General features: G+C 45.2%; 1 protein-coding gene across 1 annotated transcript in view; it reads left to right on the top strand.

Annotated features, from left to right (window-relative positions):
- The window catches only part of Trpm8 (transient receptor potential cation channel subfamily M member 8), a 68,066-nt gene extending 59,004 nt beyond the window's left edge, over nt 1-9,062 (top strand). Inside the window, exons 22-24 of the mRNA XM_042055622.1 lie at nt 124-157; nt 4,464-4,559; nt 7,572-9,062. Coding sequence (XP_041911556.1) covers nt 124-157; nt 4,464-4,514 — 85 coding nt within the window. The 3' untranslated portion in view covers nt 4,515-4,559; nt 7,572-9,062. The remainder of the gene's footprint in view (nt 1-123; nt 158-4,463; nt 4,560-7,571) is intronic.
- Nucleotides 9,063-22,245: the final 13,183 nt, after the last annotated feature.

The raw sequence follows: 22,245 nt of genomic DNA, 5'->3' as shown, positions 1-22,245 counted from the left end.
GCTGGCCTGAGCCCAAACTGGAGACTATACACAATCTGCCTTCTGTCCTTTGAAAGATGGAAACAGGGCCAAAAAGCCTCCCCCAGACTCTTTCTCTTAGTTTATTTTCTGATTTCCTTGCAGGATGAGGCATCGGTTTAGACAACTGGATACAAAGGTATGGCTCAGAGTTCCAGAAGCATTTATTTTATCTTTAAGTTTTCAGCTATAGGGTGGTCAGAAAACAAAAGAAGACATTCATTGTTTAAAAAAAATTAGACATGGTTCTGTTTGGCTGTCTGCACAACTCACCTAAGAGCTGGGGACTGGGGCAGAATTGCCTCTTAAGCTCCCAGCCCTCTTGTAGAAGAGCCCAGAAGTGCTACTTCCATTAGGTTTAACTGTTAACTTGACACACTCTAAAGTCAACTTGGAAGAGGGTCTCCACGTCTGTAAGGGATTATCTTTTTTTTTTTTGGTTTTTTTTTTTTGTTTTTGTTTTTGAGACAAGGTTTCTCTGTGGCTTTGGAGCCTGTCCTGGAACTAGCTCTTGTAGACCAGGCTGGCCTCGAACTCACAGAGATACGCCTGCCTCTGCCTCCCGAGTGCTGGGATTAAAGGCGTGCGCCACCATCGCCCGGCAGGGATTATCTTAATTACATTAGTGGATACAGGAAGACCGGGCCCACTGTGGTGGCACCATTCCCCAGGTTTGGGTCCTAGACTGCATAAGAATGGAGGAAATGAATTGAGGTTATGTGTGTGTTCATTCTCCCTGTTCTTCCTGTGGATGTGATGTGATGAGCTCCCTCAAGCTTCTGCCATTGTGAATATATTTAAGGTATACAGTCAGGTGTTTTATTGCATATATACACTGCAAAATGATTGCCACAATTCAGCGTTGGAAGCCCTATCCACATAGTACAGAGCCTCCCACATCCCACAAACTGTCTCGCTGCCTCTACCTCCCTTTCTGTCACCTTCTCTGTCCTCTTCCCACTCTGAACAACCAAAATTCCCTCCTTTCTACTCATAGAATTCTGGGGATCATGTTCTAAATTTTTGTTCCTACAGCAAGAATTTAGCATATTATTTTGCTTTCCTTTTAAATTGACTTTATTTTTGAATAGCTCCATTGAGATATCATTGACACAAATTCAATATATTTGAGGTATATAGTTAGATATTTTGATTCATGTATACGTTTTAAAATTAACACCACAATCCAGTCCAGCTAATTTACATACTTGCATAGTTACTATCCACATGTGTCCTGGGATTCACTGTAAGACCTATGATCTCAGCACATCTCATGTATATAGATGATATTAATGTCTAGATGGATATTAACATATGAATACAGTATAATAGTGGTCGTTCTCACCTCCGTGTGCAGTAGATTCTTTCACATTCCTCCCTTCCCTAGCCCTTTTGACTATTTTAGGCTGACCATGCGGGTGAGATCACACGGCAGGGTGTTGCCCGTCTGTGCCCCGCTTATTTTACTCAGTGCAGTGCCATCTGGGCCACCTGTGGCCCTGCAGATGTAGGGCTTCCTTCCTTCCTTTAGGGTGAAACTGTTCTTCACTGTGTCCATGAACCACATTTTTCTTTACCTGTCAGTCTGTTGACTGACACTTGGCTTGTTTCTGTGTCTGGAGCAGGTGCTGCAGTGAACAGGTCAACATGGGCTGCCTCATCCTCATCCTCATCCTCCTGACATCAGCTCTCCAGCTGGGTACCAGGAGTGGGGTAGTGAGGCCGTTTTTAATGTTTCCAGGAACTTCTGTATTGTTTTCCATAACAGGAATGTCGATTTTAACAAATTCGTTCCATTGTTTTTTTCAGGAAAGGCTTTTGGTGAAGTTTTTGTTATAAGGCATTACTTAACACCCCATACAGACAGATCTAGATAGCTTTTACTTCCTTTTCTTACCTGATCACATGGGCTACAACTCCCAACACCGTTTAGAATAACAGTGGGGGGGGGGGTGAGCAATCTTGTCTGAAGATACTAGAGATGATGGGGTATTGGATAGGGTGATAGGATTCTTTCTTCATAGTCTTTATTGTGTCTAAGAGTTCTTATTTTCTTAAGTTTCTATTGTGAAACAGAACTAGAGTTTTTTTCTGCCTTCTGTCTTCAATGCATGGATCATGTTGACTCTGCCCTCCATTTCATTCATTTACCTTACCACACCCACTGGTTTTCGTTTGCTGAACCATCATTTTATCTGTCTGTCTGTTTGTTTCTCAAGACAGGGTTTCTCTTTGAAGCCCAGGCTGTGCTGTTACTCACTATGTAGACCAGGCTGGCTTCCATCTTACAGATCTGCCTGCCTCTCCCTCTGAGTGCTGGATTAAAGGTGTGCGCCACCACCACTGCTTGGCATGCAGAGCCAGTTCTCATATCCCATGGATCAGTTTTACTTAGTTGTGGTATGTGGTCATATCGATGTGTTCTTGAATTGAGTTCCTACTATTTTATTGATGTTTTTGCATCTTTATTCACTGGGATGTTGGCCTGTAGTTCTCTTTGTTGTCTTTATCAGACTTTGGAGCCTCATACATGGGTAATGTTGGCCTCATATATGGAGTCTGAAAGCAGTCCCTCTTCTGTTTTGTGGAGAGTCTAAATGGGATTGGTATTTGTTCACCTTTAAATGTTGGATGTAGGTTCTCTCGTGAAGCCACCTCTCTGCTCCGGAGCTGTTGTTAGGAAGGTTTTGAGGCCGATTCTGTCTCCTTGTTTGCTCCTAGTTTGTTTGAGCTTTGTAGTCTTTGAAAATAATGCTTCCGTTTTAATTGCATGTATATGTGTGCATTTTAATTGTGTGTATGCGTGTGCACACACAGGTGGGTGCACATGCCACGCTGTGGTGTGGAGGTCTAAGAACAACTCTTACAATCTGGTTCTCTCCTTCAACTATGTGGGCCTGAGGGATTGAACTCAGGTCACTAAGTGTCAGGTGCCTTTACCCGCTGAGCCATCTTGTGGGCCCTGTGATCTCTATTCAGATTCCTTAGGTTGTATGTATCTAGAGAAGCCCCTGGCTAAGTAAGGTTCCGGAACCACAGTGGCTAGCAAGCTGCCCTTGTGGGAAACAAAGAGGACTGGATGGAGATGCTTATTTCAGGAGACACCTGCTTTATCTGCCATGTGGCCTGATGCCTGTGACCAGCCTTCCCTGGAGCAGGTGTTTTGTATGTGCTGGCAGGTGCCTTTGTGGCCTTTGGCTAGCCAGGGGCAGCTTACACCTGTCTGCCCATCACTCCTGTTGCGGGAGCCTCTTAGACTGTGTTCTCCCCACATCTGAGGAAGATCCAGGCCTGGGCAGCCCCTGGTCCTTTAAGTCCACACACCGCCACAACAGACACAGCTTCTCTTGCAGTCTAGCTGCGGATTTGTTGGTTCTGTTTACCTTTCCACAAAACTGACTCTTAGTTTTGCTTATTTTCCTTTTCTTTCTCTGTGTCACTTCTTTTGCTCGGAGAGTCTTGTGCTCTCCTTGAAGTGGCTTATTAATACCATTTTACTAGTAACAAAATCCCCTGGGGGAGAAGCAGAACCCTTTTCCATCTCATTATAACTGAAAACAAAGTTATTCACCGCTGACCTGAAGCCTAGAAGTGGCCTCCCACTGTGCTGTTTTCAATGAGGCAGCCATTAGCTACCACGGTTTCTCTTTGTTCTTTCTTTTTTTTTTTTTAATTAAAGGAAGAGGCTCGAACTGGAAACAGGCCCAACATTAGCACACATCCCCTGTCCCCACCCCAGAGTAAGTCACCCAGTAAGCTGGGAGTTGACTCCACAGAAATTAGAACTTGTCCATGTGCTTTGATAAAGGACATCAAGGTGGCACGTGACTTAAAATGAGGCCACAGACCTCATATAATATGCAGAGTAGTCTTATGAATCATTTATATAAGTTGTATTTTGGAGCTTACTATTTATGTGTTAGGAGACATACGTCATAGCTTACTAGTATCTTCATAATTTTTATTAGCACTATAAATATATATATATATATATATTGGTTTTTCGAGACAGGGTTTCTCTGTAGCTTTGGAGCCTGTCCTGGAACTAGCTCTTGTAGACCAGGCTGGCCTCGAACTCACAGAGATCCGCCTACCTCTGCCTCCCGAGTGCTGGGATTAAAGGCATGCGCCACCACCGCCCGGCTTAGCACTATATTTTTATATAGCAAAACTTCCTTTGTATCTTACTAACAGTGTCTGTGTCCATTTGCATACATTCCTCCTGTGCTGTCATCATTTGTTGGGTCTAGGAGGAAAGAAACCCTTTGGACGTGATTTCATGAAGCTGATGTTGGTTTGTTTGGTAACCGTTGACCATAAGTTAGCAATAGGCAGGCTCCACCTGCCTTTCGTGGGTTGCCTTTCCTGGTTAGCAGACTTGTCGTTTCAAATGGAATGTTGGAAATTTGTCCTAAGACTGAGTTCTGTGTCTCTCCCTTCCCAAGCTTAACGATCTCAAAGGTCTTCTGAAAGAGATCGCTAACAAAATCAAATAAGCTGGGTGAACGAACGCTCATGGAGAGAAATCAAGGCGTGACAAGGTGAGTTGGCTAACGTCTTTCTTCTTTGCTCTAAAATTTTAAGAATAGTTTTCAAATTGTGGTGGTTTTCCCACTTGTTTTATTTTCATATGTTATCAGCTTTGACAATAAAGCATTGTACAAACCAAACCAAATAAGTCACAGTCTAGAGACAAAGGAGTGGAAGTTCTTTTTCACAACTGTCCCGGCAGGTGGCTCTAGGGCACAGATAGCCTACAGGGTCCATGTAACACTTACCAGCCTTGGAGCCATTTTCACATATTGGAATGAGGTCATACCGACCTAATATTTGCTGTTTTTTCTTCCTTAATGCTGTATCATAGAAATTTTTGTGGAAATGTCCCTAAAATGTTCCTTATTCTCAGTTTCTTATGTCTATTGCTGTGGGGTGGATAGGCTGATCACCTTTTTTGCCAATGAAAATGGTTCCAGTGAGGGATGGGATGGGAGGGTTGTAACAACAACTCATTTGCACCTCGATTCATTGGCAAAATTGAGCTCAAGGCTTTGCACCAGCCTCTCACCATTTGCTTTAATCATGTTTTCCCAGAACCAGTCCAAATCCGGAGGCCAAATGTTTAACATTTTAGGAGCGTGGGGAGGAGAAAGGGAGAGAGGAACACAATTATGGGTGTTCCATTATTGTCGACATACAAGTAAATTGTAAGGGATAGAGACACAACGAGGAACTGCCTTCTCCATCAGTATTGACAGAGTGTGGCAGGAGGGTCAGAATTGCCATGTGCTAGCCCCTTGCGCTGACTTCTTACACTGATCCCTAATGCTGACCTCTCGCATTCATGTCTAGCATTGGCACCCTCATATGGAGCCCTCAACTGATCCCTTGTGCTGGCCCCTTATACTGCCTCTCACACTGGTCCTTCGAGCTCATCCCTTGTGCTGTTCTTTGGCACTGGTCTCCTGTGCCGCCCTTTGCCCCAACCCTTACTCACATGCAGTATGTACTTGGACTGTTGTGTTCCCCTCTGCAGAGAGGTCATGCTGCAGGGAAATCCTGTGCCTTTGGCCATTCATCTCTGTTCCTGGGTCCTGGCAGTCACAGCTCATATCTACAGACCTCCAGTATGGAAGACCCATACCTGATAGGATCTGATAGCTGAGTGCCGCTTCCTGAATGTGCTGAAGAGTTCAGGCCTGGAGTACTCAGGGGGAATCCATTTCGACACCTTCACAGTGATGTTTAATTTAAAAACTTGAAGTTTAAAATACACTGCACTAAACCATGATTAATAAAAACCCATAGACAGATATTGGGGTTCAACTTGAAGGTCAGAAAAGCAAAAACAGCCAGCCACTGGCTCTTACCCCTACCGCAGTTTGAAATGACGATCCTTCCTTCACAAATCTCAGAATGAGGCTGTTTCTGAGAGCTGTCTCCTCCCGTTTTATATTTCTCTCTAGAGCTGGGATTAAAGGTGTGTGTCACCACTGCCACCCAGTTTCTGTAGCAAACTAGTGTGGCTACTGGGATTAAAGGTGTGTGTCACCACTGCCTGGTCTGTAAGATTGACCAATGGGATTGTTTTAGTCTCTGATCTTAAGGCAAGTTTTATTTATTAAAATACAAATGCAATATCACTACACTGCACTTTGGATTTTGAAACAGTTTTTCTTAATGTATGACATAAAAAACAGGAAGGAACATACAAAACAATTCAAATGCTAAAATTAATCTAAATGTGATTAAAGAGTTGAAATAATCACAAAAGGTTCAAATCAGTACTAGTACACCCACCCAGAAAGCTCTGATCTCAGTCTGCCTTTCAGCGCTTTGGCTGTGAGATGGGCAAACAGACTGGCCTCTCACCCACCTACCCTGCACTTAGCTTTGGCCTCTGTTAATATGCTCAGAACCAATGAAAGGGTGGATAAAAATGACCTTTGAGGATGTGACATTTACTCTTGTATATGTGCACCATGTGCTGGTGTGTGCAGCCTGTGCACTGATACACATACATACTGAGACACACCAATATACATGAACACACACATTAATACATATACTGATACAGTAGCATATACTAACACATACAATAACACACTAACATACACTGACAAACATACTAACATATGAATACACATGCTAACGGGCATTAACATACACACACAGAATAACAAATACTAATACATACACTCACACAGGCAGAAAAGGAAACATATATCCCATGACTTTCACCTGGTGACATGTTTTGAAACAATGAATTTGTCAAATGCCATCTTTGTATTCTTTTTACTTCTAGGTAAGTTCTTTCTTGATATTCATACCCTTAAAAAAGAGTTAAATTGAGTGCCAGCCCTAAGTGTCTCAGACAAGTCTCTCAGTGCTTCTTTATCTAGAGGGCTCAGAATTCATTACCTTTCCCTGGGACAATATGACAGGGCAGAGAAAGTCAGCCTCAGGGTGAGAGCTGGGATGGGTGGGGGTTGGACAGGCAGACAGGTGTCTAGCACGTCTATCTTCACCCTGTGCCAGTCTTTGGTCCAACCCCTTGCGCCTGTTTTTTCATTCTCCCACACTATGGCTAGAAGACTCCAGAGCAAGACTCAAGTGGGCAGCCTCTCTCACAGGGGCGGGGAGCAGAGCGGGGAAGGAGGAAGGTCTCTGGGGATGGCCTGTTTTCCAAAGAATGGGATCCTGGCTGCATTATTTTACTTTCTTCTTGAAAAAGAAAGCAAGCTTTTGATGATCCTTTGCAAGTCATTTGAAAACTGTGTTTTGATAAATGTTCTAGTTTTCAACTTGGTTATTCTATATTTTTGAGTTAATGGAGCAAGAGCTAAGCTAATAAAGTCCTCAGTGGTTCTCTGAGACTTCACGTAGAGGGGATGAGCTGGGTCTTGCTCAGTGAACCTCACATAGCTCACAGGGTCAGACTCCCAGACAAGGACAACTGCTCACACCTCTCCCCAGCCCACTTTGAAACAGCCTGTGCTGTCAGAGAGTGGCGCCGTGAAACTTACTCTGAGTTCGCCATCTTCTTGTTTTCACAGGTGAAATCAGTCATCTGGATTGGGAGGCTCACGGGACACTGGTGGACAGTGCAGCCATTGACCTCTGAAGGAGAACTTTTCAGGTTCCTGGGCCGATGACTCATTGCCACCCTCGAGGGCAGACATCAGGGAGCAAAGTGTGTGGAGGACTTTGGACGTGAAGAGGGTTGTAAAGGATCACGTGTTCCTCCGTGAGGGTGCCTGCATCTCTAAGTTCTTCATCTTAGAGCCTCGTGCTGGCATTGAGTGTTCACGTGTTTTCTTACCTTCTTTGTCTCTTGATGTTCCCCATCTTTGTTCTGTGCATCTCCCATGACAGCGATCCTGGCCCTGATGTTACACCCGCACCGCTGTTATTTCCTACCTTCCTCTTTCCTCCACTGTATGATGAATTCATCGACATATTGTTAAAAGGTCCTACCCCCACTCCAATCAGACCAGCTTCTAAAATACCCTAGGGCAACTTCTCCTTTCTCACACATCAAAAAAGGGCCACCATAGCAGTGACTTCCTCTTGGGTTCACCAGGACTTGGGCTGAAGAGATCATCTATTCTTACCAGTGTGAAATGTCACCTAAGAGGATCCCCTGAGAGGAGTTCTTGCTTGTTTTGTTTCCACTGGGTGTGCCCCTCCTCCACTCTTATTATTTCCCCATTTAAAATAGCAAATGGATATTACAGGGAATTAGACGGCATAAATGTACATAAGCAATCTCCCACTCCCTCGTGTAACTATTGCTCACACTTCCGTGTGTTTGCTCAAGACTAGCTTTTTTCTATGCATGGTATACTTCACTTTTAGAAATCTTAATCATCATCTACATATACAGTTTTATATAGGCCTTCTCAACAACGATTTTATCAAAGATGTTTCACAGTCTTCACAAGCAGTATCAGTAAGTCAGTAATATTCAAACCTCTAGCAATTTCCTTAACGTAGGTCATTGATAGCTGATTCCACTTGGCCATTGAAATGAACATTTTTGAGCATGAGTCTCCTTTCTGAATTAAGACCATCAAGAGATTTCCTATCTAGGATACTAGCTTCTTTGGAATATCTGTTGATTATCAAACCACTTACAAGGCTTTTTTTTCATTAGTGTATAGCAAAATAAGAATTATTAACTTACATATAAGGCATAAGATAGGCGGAGCTCTCTCTGTTAAGACATGGTATTATATTTACCTTCCAGTGGTTATCTCAAAGAGCGCTCTACTCCTAGCCTTCTTGAACTGTGGTCCCTGTGCTCCAAAGAGATGTGCTGGGAGAACATCGGCCACGTTAGCATTTGTAGTTAGCTTTTCAGCTTCTCATAGACTCCCTCAGCAACTTAAGGAGCGACCCTCAGCAGGAAGTCATTAAATGAATATTTAGATAGAAGAATGACCGAAGCATTAATCCAGATAGATGTATTTATTTTTATTTGGTCTGACTGTCTATTCACAATATTAGCAGAGATTGGAGGAATAAAGGATGCCTGTTACTTAAACCCACTCTGGCCTTCCAGGGCTGTCACTCACCAGAGTTTCAGAAGCAGGGAGTAGATGGGGCAAATTTACATAATGAGAATGGTCAATGGTTGGAAAGCTGAACATTTCTCTGTTGGTGGGAGCATTCCATGCCCATTTCACCCCGATGAACAAAGTGCTTGCCTTGGCTGAAACCAACACGAGAAAGGGTCCATTCTCTCCATAGGGATAAAATAAAATCTATGACAACACAGACTGTGTGGACATTAAGTCCCAGGCCCTTACCTGCAACTCAAGCAACAAACCAGAATAAAAGAAGTAAATGAAATTTAAAACGCCCTGTAAGACCAATTAGCCTAATCTATCTGCCAATCTTCACTTAGTAAATGTGTCTGTGTGCTCATAGTTCCATGCCATGTCTCAACTGGCTTAAGAAAGCAGTCTTTGCACACATTATGCTTCTGTTGACCCTAAAGAAGGAATTAGACAGTTCTCAGAGTCATCTCTCGTTCAGTGTGGAACTATCAAGCCTCCCAAGTGGGGTCTCCAATGGTTACTCTGCCGGATGTGTGCTTATGTGACATCATTATTTTTACTGTATCTCATGAAGATATCACGTGTTGGCTATTTGTCAAATCAAAGGTGCTAGCTACATCCTTCGGTCTGGTACTCCCTGTCTGTAGACCTGCGCACAACTCCAGAGCATCCTGTACCATGGCTTCGGGCAGTGTGTGGGAGCATTAAACCATGGAGGAACTGTCCTGATCGTGTGTGTGTGTGTGTGTGTGTGTCATTCTACTGAGAATGAAACATAAAAGTCATTCCCCGAGTTACAGTCATTCCTAAAGGGCTTGGGGGCAGAGTCCCAGGGCTGATAGCGACCACTCTGGGTGCCAGCAGAAGCAGGTGTGCTGCTGCGGCTGTTCTTGCCATCAGGAGATTTAGGTCCTGTGGGCCACAGTTTGATAAGTGTACTAACTGCTTCTCCACCGCTGTGATAAAGCGCCATGATCAAAAGCAACTTGTAGAGGAGTTTATTTGGGCTATGGTTCTAGAGGGATAAGAGTCCGTCATGGCAGTGGGTGGCGGGCAGCAGGCAGCGGGCGTGGTGGCGGGAGCAGAAAGCCGAGAGCTCACATCTTGAACCGTACACAAAAATCAGAGAGAACAAGCTAGAAGTGGCGAGAGAATTTCAGTCTCAAAGCTGGCCTGTACCTTCTTCAGCGGTGCCACACCTCCTGAGCCTCCCCCAAATAACATCACCAGCTGGGGAATCAACTGATCAAAACCACTAGTAGGTTTTGCTTAGGCACCCATCTGTAACCGAAGGGTCCCCAGCTTCACGGAACCAGAGGTACTCCATTGTGTTACCGGTGTTTTATGAGGCTACAGGGGTTTAGATGTAGGCTTGCCAGCAGACTGACAGATTACCCTGGGCTAACATGGAGTCTTTCACCCACAATAGAGCCACCTGTGCCCAGTATGGGAATAGGGCTGCTTGATATAGTTATGTCGCTGCCAGTATTTCGGAGTCCTCCTGCTCCAAGGGCACAAGTTTCTCTCTAGGAGGAGTCGGGGAAATGCATCCTTCCCCCTCCTGCTTCTTGGTGGTCCACAGAAGATTGAGCATGTGGTTGTCATGGAGATGGTTGCTGCCTAAAGCCTCTGTCTTAAAAACAAGCTGCTTAGAACTCAGGCCCTCAGTCTGTGCTGGAACTGGGCATCCTTCTTCACCCTCTGCTCCAAGCATGAGGACATGGGACTTTATTCTTCCGAAGACAAATGTTTCAGTGTCTGCTGGCCTACCCCAGTTTTCTGAGCAGACACCTCCGAAGTTCAGCTAGTTGGGGTCCTGCTGGGCTAAGCACAAAACATCCACGCGGACAGCACCAATGCATTTGATCAGGTTGTGTTTTTCCCTACAGAAGTCTTGTTTTTCAAGTTCCCCTTTCTCCTCATACATGGATGTGTTTTTAAATGTCTCCTGTGAACACTTCTTTGGAAAGATAATGACTTAAAATAATTGGCAGGAATTGGCAGGCTCTACTTTCTACCATTTTATAACCTTGGGTAGGAGAAGTGAATCTAAGAGTCAACACTACCCAAAGGTGGAATACTAACTAAATGCAGGGGTGGGGTCTAGCACAGAGCAACTCGGAATGAGGGTGGGAGGATGAAAGAGGTCTCTCAGGATGCAGCCTGGCTGCAGCAATGAGACTGGCTTCCTCTGAACTCCCCTCAAGGGGACCATCTGGCGTTGGCAATGTAGAAATGCCTCAAGAAACAGGATGGGTGGGGACAGGACATGTGTGAGGGATGATGGGTAGTGACGGCTAGGTGTCAGACAGCGGTGGGGCATTTGACATTGTTGGGGAATGTTGTGAATGCAGGGAGGAGAGAGAGCTGCTGAAAAGGAATGAGACAGAGGAATGGGTTGAGGGGAGCATGTTTAGGACCCCTGAAATTTGTGTGACAGTACAAATCTTTTTAGAAGATGTATACAGATCTGGGCTGACCTAAAACTCAGGGGAGGGTCCTTGTCCAATACGCATGAGGTCCTGGGTTTGACCCCTAGCACCACATTTGCATATTTATACATGCACAATACACACAATGTAAAGTAGTCCATCAGATCAGGAAGTCACACAGAATCTTCTAGAACATGGGGCACATTATGCCAGGCTGTGAGATCCTATGTCTCCATCATTCTGAGAGACATATTCCAGAGATTCAGGGTGGGACCTCCCTTCTCTCTTAAACCTTCAGTGGTTCCTCACTGACTGTCCTGCCACATACAGAGTGTTGGGGGACTCAGTAGCCCTGCCTTATCTCTGTAGGCTCATTGTGTGACAGCTCGTGGCTATCTCACACCAAGCCAATTGTCTGGACATAATGTTATGGTAGTTGCCGAAGAGTCTCTTCCCTTGTGCTTAGTGGCTTGTCTTCCCAGCAGGAGCTGACCCCTGGCCACCGAAGCACTCTATCACCTAGATCAAACAGCTAGTATTGAGTTTATTATTCATGGATTTTCTCCTCCTAGGTTTCCAACTCAGTAGATCTCCTAGAAGAAGCTGTAGACTCACTCAGTGACAGGACAAGTTGTGTTCACTGGAAGCTTCTGTGCCTGAGGAGATCATACAAGTGCTATACCTTGATTTGCTTGTCTGTAGAATGGCCTCCTTTCCTCAGAGGGGTGAGAGGATTTGATGAGGTAGCTTGGAGGTTCTGAGTCTTGGAATGACATTTGGTTACAGCTCCTGTCAGCTTCCTTACCTCCACCATTCTCAACCTTTCCTCTTACCCAAAGTCTCTTCACCCTTTTCCCCCTCTGATAAACTCTAAAGCTTCTGTTAGAGCCCAATTGTTGACTGAGAATTCTTTTTTTTCGAGACAGGGTTTCCCTGTAGTTTCTAGAGCCTGTCCTGGAACTAGCTCTTGTAGACCAGGCTGGCCTCGAACTCAGAGATCTACCTGCCTCTGCCTCCTGAGTGCTGGGATTAAAGGCGTGTTCCACCACCGCCCAGCTTTTGACTGAGGTTTCTGTCCTGCCCAGTCCCGCAGCCATTCAGTTCCAGATAAACACACAGAGGTCTACATTAATCATAAACTGTTTGGCCTAGTAGCTCAGGCTTCTTACTAACTCTTATAACTTACATTAACTCATTATTCTTGTCTGTGTTAGCCATGTGGCTTGGTACCTTTTTCAGGGAGGCAGTCACATCTTGCTTCCTCTGTGTCTGGATGATGACAGCAGACTGAAGCTTTCCTCTTCCCAGAATTCTCCTGTTCCAGTTGCCCCGCCTACACTTCCTGCCTGGTCACCCCATCATCTATACTTCCTGCCTGGCTACTGGCCCATCAGAGTTTTATTAAAAACAATACAAGAGAGACAAACCTTTCCAAAGTACAAGACCATTGTCCCACAACACCCAACTTGAAAGACACCACCTCCAGACAGCCTTCCTTGAAAACCTTAGCCCCCAGAGCAGTCTCTGGCATTTCTGTCCTTTGGAGCCTCCCTGACTCCTCCACTCAGGTACCCACGGGACACTCATCTTAGGTGAAAATTTCAGCACCTTGACAGACCTTTAACCTATTCCTCATCTGCCATCCTTGTTGGATGCTGTGGTTATTGGTCTCCAACACAGTCTTCTTAGAATGCCCCCAGTGGGGCTGTAGAGTTCTTGAGGGAGAGACGTTGTCCAGCTGGTCTGTCTCATTCATTCTGTATGGACAGTGCAAGAGTCCAGCGAGGGCTGTGTGGCTGAATGGGACCATTCTTCAGCATGTCATGAGATGCTCTCCAGGCTCCTGTTCCTTCTCTTTTCTTGCTTGGTTGAACTACTTCTCAGTCCTATCTAAGCACACCCTATTTCTTCATGTTCACAGCCTACCCGTTCTTCTTCACATAAAAATAGAAGCCAAACTATGGATTTGATGGCAACGCTGGCAGCCTGTCTGTGAGATATTGTGGTCACTGTGGAGAATCTTATGGCAGGGTACTCTAGAGCCAATGAAAGGTGTCTGTAGAATGGGGTTTACTAAGGCAGCTGGGAAGTCCCACAATCCACCATCGGTGGTGATTTGCAGTGCCACCCTAAGTCTTGTCTTGTGAACCAGGGATGAGAGGACTCACATCCAAGTCCAGGGGCCGGGAAAGGTCGGTGATGCAGCTCACGAGCCAGAGAGGAAGTGCAACCTCTCCCTGTTCCTGCTATGTCCAGGTCTTCTGGGGATAGATGATACCTTCCACCCCGGTGAAGGAAATGTCTCTATTGATTACAGCAATGCATACACTAATCCTACCCTGCAATACACTCCCAGACACCCAGAAATAACACCCAGTCAACTGGAAACAGAAAAATCACCATCCCAGGTCTTTCTCCACTGGATCGGGAGCTTTTACAAGATAAAGACCTTGGCTTTTTCATTTATATATTAATCCACACACTTGACTCATGAGTTGTACATGTCATTGTGGTTGGATACAGCCCTGAATCTGTACTGAACAGCTGTCTACCATAGCTGTCATCCAGTTGTGAGATATGATGGGGCTTTAGTAAAAGGGATGTGGAAGCAGAGAGGAGACTCCCAGTTAGCTCTGAGGAAGAAGGCAGGGAGACATCCAGAACCTCTGATGGGCACAATGAATTTACTGACAAGGAAGGACTGAAGAACAGAGAACACAGGCTGGCTCCTGGTTGAGAAGTCAAGTTGTCATTGTCTCCCCTGGGCGCAAACGCCACCTCTGGAATGCTATGTAGTCCACTCTTTTGCTGTGTTTGGTATTGGAGCTCTCCGGTCACTGGCAGTCTTTGCATTTGTGTGTGTGTGTGTGTGTGTGTGTGTGTGTGAGTGTGTGTGTTCTTGGAGAATGTTTCATGATGTGAGCCTGTGCAATCAGCCTTTACCTTTCATGGATGGGTAATGGAATGAAATGAACTGCTCAAGAACTGTATAGGACATGAGGGGCCTACGGGGCACAGAGGGCTGTCCAAGGGTGTGGGTATGGAAGCCCATCTTCCAAACCTCAGCCCAGAATGTACTCTTCAGGCAGCAGAAAGCTTCATTAGTATTTTCAAAATGACAACACTTCAGTCCTCTACATTAAGAAAGGGTCCAGTAGCACTTTTAACTTAGGTGGCCAGGAAGAAAGAGCACACGCAATGATTCTATGCAAATAAAAGCAAAATCCCACATGCTGTGGGTATGCACTAGGTCTGCTACATACATACTATATACATACTACATACATACTACATAGATACATTTCGTTTGGGGTCTTTGTGAGACTCCTACCAGTCGGAGTGGGGGTGTCTCTGACTCTTACCTGCGCTTGGGACCCCTTTCCCCTGACCAGGTTGCCTGTTTCAGCTTTATGTGAAGGTTTGTGTCATCTTATTACATCCTGTTTTGCCGTGTTTGGTTGATGTTACTGGGAGACCTGTGACTTTTTCGAGCAAAATGGAGGAGCAGTGGACCTGGGGAAGAGAGGAAAGGGAGGAGTGGGAGGAGGATGGGCTACAGTCAGAACGTACAGTATAAGAGAAGAATAAAGAGAAAAAAAAATTCCACACTTTCACTTGGCCCATTGCTTTCAAGTAAAATCTACGACTACTAATAGCAACCACAATAATACTAATCAATGTTTTCTAATCGCTTGCACCTCAATGGCGAGATATTCCCGTCCCTGTTGACTGTGGTCCTCTTCCAGCCTCCTCTTTTATCCTCCTTTCTTTTAACTTCAGTGCTGGCAAATGCCTGTAATGCCTCATTCATGGTTTTCACAAAAGTGAGGAATAGAACAGCAATCATCCTTCTAGATGGATAAAGTCTTCAGCCTTGCTGCTTTCAGCCCCTGATATGTCTCCTTATAGAGGCAAAACCACTGCCCAGTGCAATATCCCTGGGACTTTCTTGATTTTCTCTGAGATGACTATTCTTGGTTGTCAGCTTGATTATATCTAGAATGAACTCAATGATGGCTGGGCACACCTGTGAGGGATCTTGGCTTAATGATTTGAAGTGAGAAGGTCCATTTCTAATACAGGTCTTTGAGATCTTTAATTTATATCTTTGGAACTGGGAAAACCCACCTCTAATCTGAACTGTACATTCTGCTGAAAGCCTATATAGAGGACATGAAAGAAGGAAGCTTTCTCTCTTTGCCTGCTTCTTCTAAGTCTTGCTGGAAAGTGCACTCCTCCACTGGTATTAGAGCCTACTTCTTCAGGATTCTGGTGTATACTGAAGACTAGCCGAGACATCCAGTCTTATGACCTGAACAACTGCTGGACTCTTGAAACTTTCATTCATAAGCAACCATTGTTGGATTAGCTGTATCACAGCCTGTAAGTCATTGTAAGTCATTCTAATAATCTGATATGATTATTTATGTATATGTGTATGTATGTATATGTGTGTGTATTCATTCTATAAGCTGTTACTCTAGAGAACCCTGATTAAAACACCAACATCCTTTTGGAAATGGGAAATGGACATTCTAGGCAGCCAACTGTCAGTTTCCAGATGCATTCGGCAATGCCTACATGTTTTATTTTGAGTGAGCACCCATACTGACCTGGAAATGATGAGACTCTGGAGTTTGTAGCATGAGGACAGGAGAGGAAGGGGACTTCTGTGTCCCAATGGCCTATCCTAAGGGAGAACCCCAGGGCAACAGTACACAACAACAGCCTGTGTTCTCTGCAGAGCCCATGCCCTTCGTGTCGCCCAGGTCAAAGTTCAGCTGAGTTCCTGGCTCTGACCCTTGCTGTCCTTTGGGATCTTGGGAGGTTGCAAAGCTCTCGCTCCAACTGTGGACTATTTCCAGGTCAGGAAATAATTTCTCTCTGGCTCCTGAGAGCCTCTGCCTTCTAGCTCTGAAATTTTGGATTCAATTATTTTGGGGGGTTAGGTTCGCTCTTCTGATCCTTCGGTAATTAAGTGGCACCGTTCCTCAGCCTATTAGAAGCCAGGAGGCTTTCATTACCAGAACTGAAGTGAACATGGCTTGAACTTGGAGAGGGAGGTGAGTTCATTTCCATCAGTTTGATCGAGCACCCATTGTGTACCTGGGCCTTAGATGGGTCCATATTAATTCCCTGATACTTCCTGGTCTCCAGGATGTAAGGTCCCTTCTGTTGGGTTGGATTTGATACCTCCTGGGGTTTGAGCTGCCTCACTAGGAAAAGGAGGCCTTGAACGAAATAATCACTCAGGATGTCCCCTCTCTGGGACACTGGTGTCTCACCTCTGGACGGAGGGAAACATCCATGCTTTCTTTCTTCCTGGTCAATGAGTCTTTCTGAGTTATTTTTGTAAACGAGGCAGACGTTAGATGAGAGAGACAGGCAATCCTCCTCCCACCCATCCCCCTTCAGTCTGAGAACAGGCATTCTTGCTCCACTATTCAGCCATCTTTGGGGGGTGGGGGTGAAGTCGCTGCTGGTGGGAAAATGATGGGATGGGTAGATATTGGTGGCCAGGAGGGCAGAGGGTGAAGGAGGCCAGGCTGGCTGGATCTGGTGTTGAATAGATGGGTTTGAGAAGGGAGGGAGGGAAGGCCTTGACCCCACTCTCAGTGTGTACGTGTATTCTCTGATCCTTAGCTCCAGCCTTGATTTCCACGTGAACTCTGGCTGAGCTTACCCAGATGGTTGTCTGGACTGTTTAGATTGCAATGCTTTGACCAACTGGCTGGCTCTATGGAGACATCATCACTGTGTTCTCTCTCTTTGTGCTCTCTAGGATGTACCTGACAATGCCTTTAAGGTCTAAGCACCTCTCTTTGTTCTCTGATGCAGTCTTTCTTGTTCACCTTGGACTGTTATCGTGGCTTGAACAGAGCAGCAACAACTTCATCCTCACCCCCAAAGATGGATGAATAACAGAATAAGGGTCTCTGCTCTCAGACAGCAGGAGGAAAGGCAGGAGGAGAAGGGTTCCCAGGCTCTCTCTTTATAGAAATAACACTGAGTTTTGGGTAGGAACCTCGGAAAAGCCTCTGGTGCTTATTCCCTTCCCTTCTAATGCCTCTGTAGTCGAAACCAATCAAAATCTGACCAAATAGTCTTCATGTTTAAGATTCTTTAATAACTTCCTGTTGAATGGTCAGAGTTTTCGTCAAGAGTCGGTGGCTTGGCATGTTCCTGCTCACTTTCCCAGTCTTACCTGATACAGGGCCCTGCCTCATCCTGAATGCCGAGTCTCTCAGTTTCTCATGAGACACTATTGAACGGGCTTGGGATGATATTGCTGACTACCCTAGAGCAACAGACATACGTTGGAACTCCCTTAGGCAAACTGCGTGACTCTATCTAGGACTCAGGATGTTGTTAATGATTACTCTAGATTGCAGTGGTTCTCAATCTTCCCAGTGCTGTGACCCTTTAATACAGTTCCTCATGTTGTGGTGACCTCCAGCCACACAATTATTTTCATTGCTACTTCATAACTGTAATTTTGCTACTGCTGAGAATCAAAATGCAAATACCTGTGTTTTCCAATGGCCTTAGGTGACCCCTGTGAATGGGTTGTTTGTCGTCCAAAGAGGTTGTGACCCACAGGTTGAGAACCACTGCTCTAGAACAATAGATATGCAGCAGAAGTCCCTTAGGCAAACTTCATGACTCTATCTAGGGCTCAGGATGCTATTAATGATCACTCTAGAGCAATAATGAGGCATTACTTTGGACAAACTGTGTGACTCTGTCTCTAGGGTGACATACTTGTTTCTGCCCCAGAACTCCTACTTCCTCTAGTCTGTCTGTCTGGGACTCTCTTGCCCTGCTTTTTTTCCCCCTCTCATTCATTCTGAATCGTCCTTTAGTTCATATATCAACACTTGCTTTTCCAAAGAGACTTTCCGAACTCTCTCAAGTCCACCCATGGTATACCTTTCTAGAATCTTCTATGAAACATTCCTCTAGTGTGACTGACTGTACCTTGGGGGGTCTCCATTGCTGCTGTTGTTTTCCCTGCATTTATGAAACCCACTGACTGATATTCACTCCCCTGTGACAAGTGCTTAGCAGTCAGGAACTAGGGTATGCCTTGCTCACGCGTGTCTCCAGCTCGAAGCTGGTACTGAGTCAATGAGGACATCAGATAATCACTGGGAGATGGTTATTCGCTGGTTCCTGGTATGAGAGGCTCATTGACTGCAAAGTTTCTGTTTAACTGATCAAAGATGTAAATGGTGGTTTCCCACCACCCCACAGCCATTTCTAAATAATCACCCAGAGGCTTAATATCAATTACAAAATGTTTGGCCTATAGTTCAGGCTTATTACTAACTGGCTCTTACATTTTAACCTATTTCTATTCACCTATGCATTGCCACGTGGCTGTGGCGTTATCTGTGTTCTAATATATCTTGGTCCTCCAGCCGCTGACTGGCATCTCTCCCGATTCTGCCCCTCCTCATCTGAGTTCTCAGTTTGATTGTTCCACCTAACCTTATCCTGCCTGGCTATTTGCCAAACAGCTTTTATTATTAACCAATGAGAAGAATGCATATTCACAGAGTGCTTAGAAAGGTTATCCCACCGCACAAAAATTTTTGTGTAATGAATATAGCTTTGGAAGACATAAATGATACCTTGTCAAAAAAAATGAATAACCCACTAGTTTTCCTATTTAATAATGATAACACCTTCTGGAGAAGGAAAGGCCAGTGTGCTGGATAAATGCTTTGGGCTCTGTGAGATCAGTGTTCAGTAACACAATTGGCTGCATAGCTGGGTACAATGTGGAACTTTGCATGTTGTTCATGTTTAATGCAAAACCTGCAGAAACTCCAGCTGTGAAGGAACCACCTGTCCTTCATCCTGGGGTGTGTATCTTCCAGCATCCATGCCACAGGCATGAGAGGCCTCAAACCCATCTCAGGTCTTGATATGAATTAATTGGGTTTAATTATTCTGTATTGTAACAAGGTGCACAGAAGTGAACCACATGGGCACTTTGAGGGCAGACCCAAGATGGTTTTTGTGCCAGACAAGAGCCCCATTCCTAGACCACCTCTGTGATAATCTGAAGCAAGCAACAGCCTCTCCATACTTTCCCTCCCTCTCTTATCTCATGTAGGTCAGGTTGGCCTCACATACACTGTATAGCAAAATACGGCTTTGAATTCCCATCCTTCTGCCTCCATCCCCTGAGTCCTGGGATCACAGGAGTACACTATCATAATTGGTTAATGTGGGGCTGGGAATTACACCCAGAGTTTTCTACATGCCCTCTGTGACCATCTTTTTTTATTCTCTGTCTGCCTGCCTGCCTGCCTGCCTGCCTGCCTGCCTGCCTGTCTGTCTCTCTTGCTGTGTGTGTTCTCTTTTCTCCATTTCTGGTTTTATCATTTTTCTTCCTCTGTCTTTACACTCTATTCCTTTTAAGATGTCTACACTAATTTCTCCCATGATGTTAGCTGACTTTTACGGAGGACACATTTTCAAACAGAAATAGCCCCAAGGTTTAGAAAAGTATAGTAGAAAAAGAGACCTAATATTTAGATGTGTACCAGTGCATCTTCTGTGATGCTGAGCAGGTCAGGAGACCCCAGTGTCATTATCTGAATTCATTTATTCATTTATTCATTCAAAATTCATTTACTTAATTACTGGTAATAAATCATGTCATTGCTGCTTCCAACGGACTCACGGTCTGAGGAGGATGACAAATTCAAGGTTCTCAACGAGTAAACAAATTGTGACAGCAGAGATGGTTGCTGTTGCCATGTCAGGGGCAGGCGGAGGAGCAGGGGAGGGTCAGAGCAGCTGTACATCAGATCTGGAGTCTGAGATGAACAGAGCAAGAGGCAGATCTGGCCTGAAGAAGGCAAGGTGACAAGTTTTAGTGAATACAAGGAGAAAGCTCTCTGTGGCTCCTGTTGAGGTTTTCCTCATCTTTGCCCACATGACCGGCTTTGCTTCTGTTCTCAGGTTCCCCACATCTGGAATGGTGGGCCTAGGGAGCTATGCTTCCATGCTCATTCTCCCACATCTGGAATGGTAGACCCGGGAGTTATGCTACCATGCTCAGTCTCCCACATCTGGAATGGTGGACCTAGGGAGTTATGCTTCCATGCTCAGTCCCCCACATCTGGAATAGTAGGCCCATGAGTTATGATTCCATGCTCAGTCTCCCACATCTGGAATGGTGGACCTAGGGAGCTATGATTCCATGCTCAGTCCCCCACATCTGGAATAGTAGGCCCAGGAGTTATGCTTCCATGCTCAGTCTCCCACATCTGGAAAGGTGGACCTAGGGATCTATGATTCCATGCTCAGTCTCCCACATCTGGAATAGTGGACCCAGAAGCTATGCTTCCGTGCTCAGGTCTCCCACATCTGGAATGGTGGACCTAGGGAGCTATGCTTCCATGTTCAGGTCTTCTACATCTGGAAAGGTGGACCTAGGGAGCTATGCTTCCTTGCTCAGGTCTCCCACATCTGGAATGATGGACCTAAGGAGCTATTCTTCCTTGCTCAGGTCTCCCACATCTGGAAAGGTGGACCTAGGGAGCTATGCTTCCATGTTCAGGTCTTCTACATCTGGAAAGGTGGACCTAGGGAGCTATGCTTCCTTGCTCAGGTCTCCCACATCTGAAATGATGGACCTAAGGAGCTATGCTTCTGTTCTCAGGCCTTCCACATCTGGAAAGGTGGACCTAGGGAGCTATGCTTCTGTGCTCAGGTCTTCCACATCTGGAGTGGTAGACATAGGGAGCTATGTTTCTGTGCTCAGGTCTTCCACATCTGGAATAGTGGTCCTAGAGAAGAGTCTCTACCACTAATACACTGGGAGAAGACATTTTAAGAGTTGACAAGAGGATCTAGGCACCTGCCTCTCTGAGAAGCCTCCTTGTTGGCCCCAAGGAGACCACATAGGACTGCCCTGTAAGGCAACTGGGATGATGGGAGTGCTCAGTACAGCCCTTGACTCGTAGGAGCCAGGTGGCTGCATTTAGACTAAGGGAGTAAGACTGGGTCAGTGATAACACCTGTAAGTCCAGTATTTGGGAAGCTGAGGCAGGAGGATTGTGAGTTTGAGGCCAGCATTGTATGTATATACAGTACGTTCCAGAATGAGACCCCCTGATTGGTTATTCAATAAAAAATGATCAAGTCTGGAATCACACACACACAACAAAAAAAATGGACTCAGCAGGTCACACTTACGTATTTGTGCACACAGATACATTATGTAAAAATAATAATCAAAGGAAAAGGCTATCAGTTTGAGAGTGAGAAGGAGTTAGGGGAGGATGTGGAGGGAGAAAGGGAAGCAGAAAGTGATGAAATTATATTTTAATTAAAATGTATGTGAAACAACTTAAACTAAAAAAATAGCTTTCTGAAGCCTCACTACCCACATTAGGGTCTCTGATGGTTTGGCTCCACAACCTGAATTTGGCAAAAACCCCAAAATAAAATAAGGAGGTAACTTTGAGACCACCAACTACTGAAGACTGGCTACCATCGCTGTAGAGAGCTGGACTGTTGCGGATCGAGGCCATATTATCTTGGGCTACCTTTAGCCTCTTCATTGTCACAGATTTCCCATGTCCGTGTCCCACTGACCATCCTTGCCTTGTGCCTGTCAGGTAAGTCATTTCAGGATGTTAACAGATGAGCCGCTACCACCAATCCAAGAGCGCAGCCTCTCTTCAAACAGCATCCGAGGCCCAGAGCAGATCCCT

The sequence above is a fragment of the Arvicola amphibius genome, chromosome 8 (assembly GCF_903992535.2).
Source record: "Arvicola amphibius chromosome 8, mArvAmp1.2, whole genome shotgun sequence".
In the NCBI taxonomy this organism is placed as follows: Eukaryota; Metazoa; Chordata; class Mammalia; order Rodentia; family Cricetidae; genus Arvicola; species Arvicola amphibius.
The sequence above is the reverse complement of the archived record's forward strand: the minus strand, read 5'-3'. Positions and strand labels throughout refer to the sequence as shown.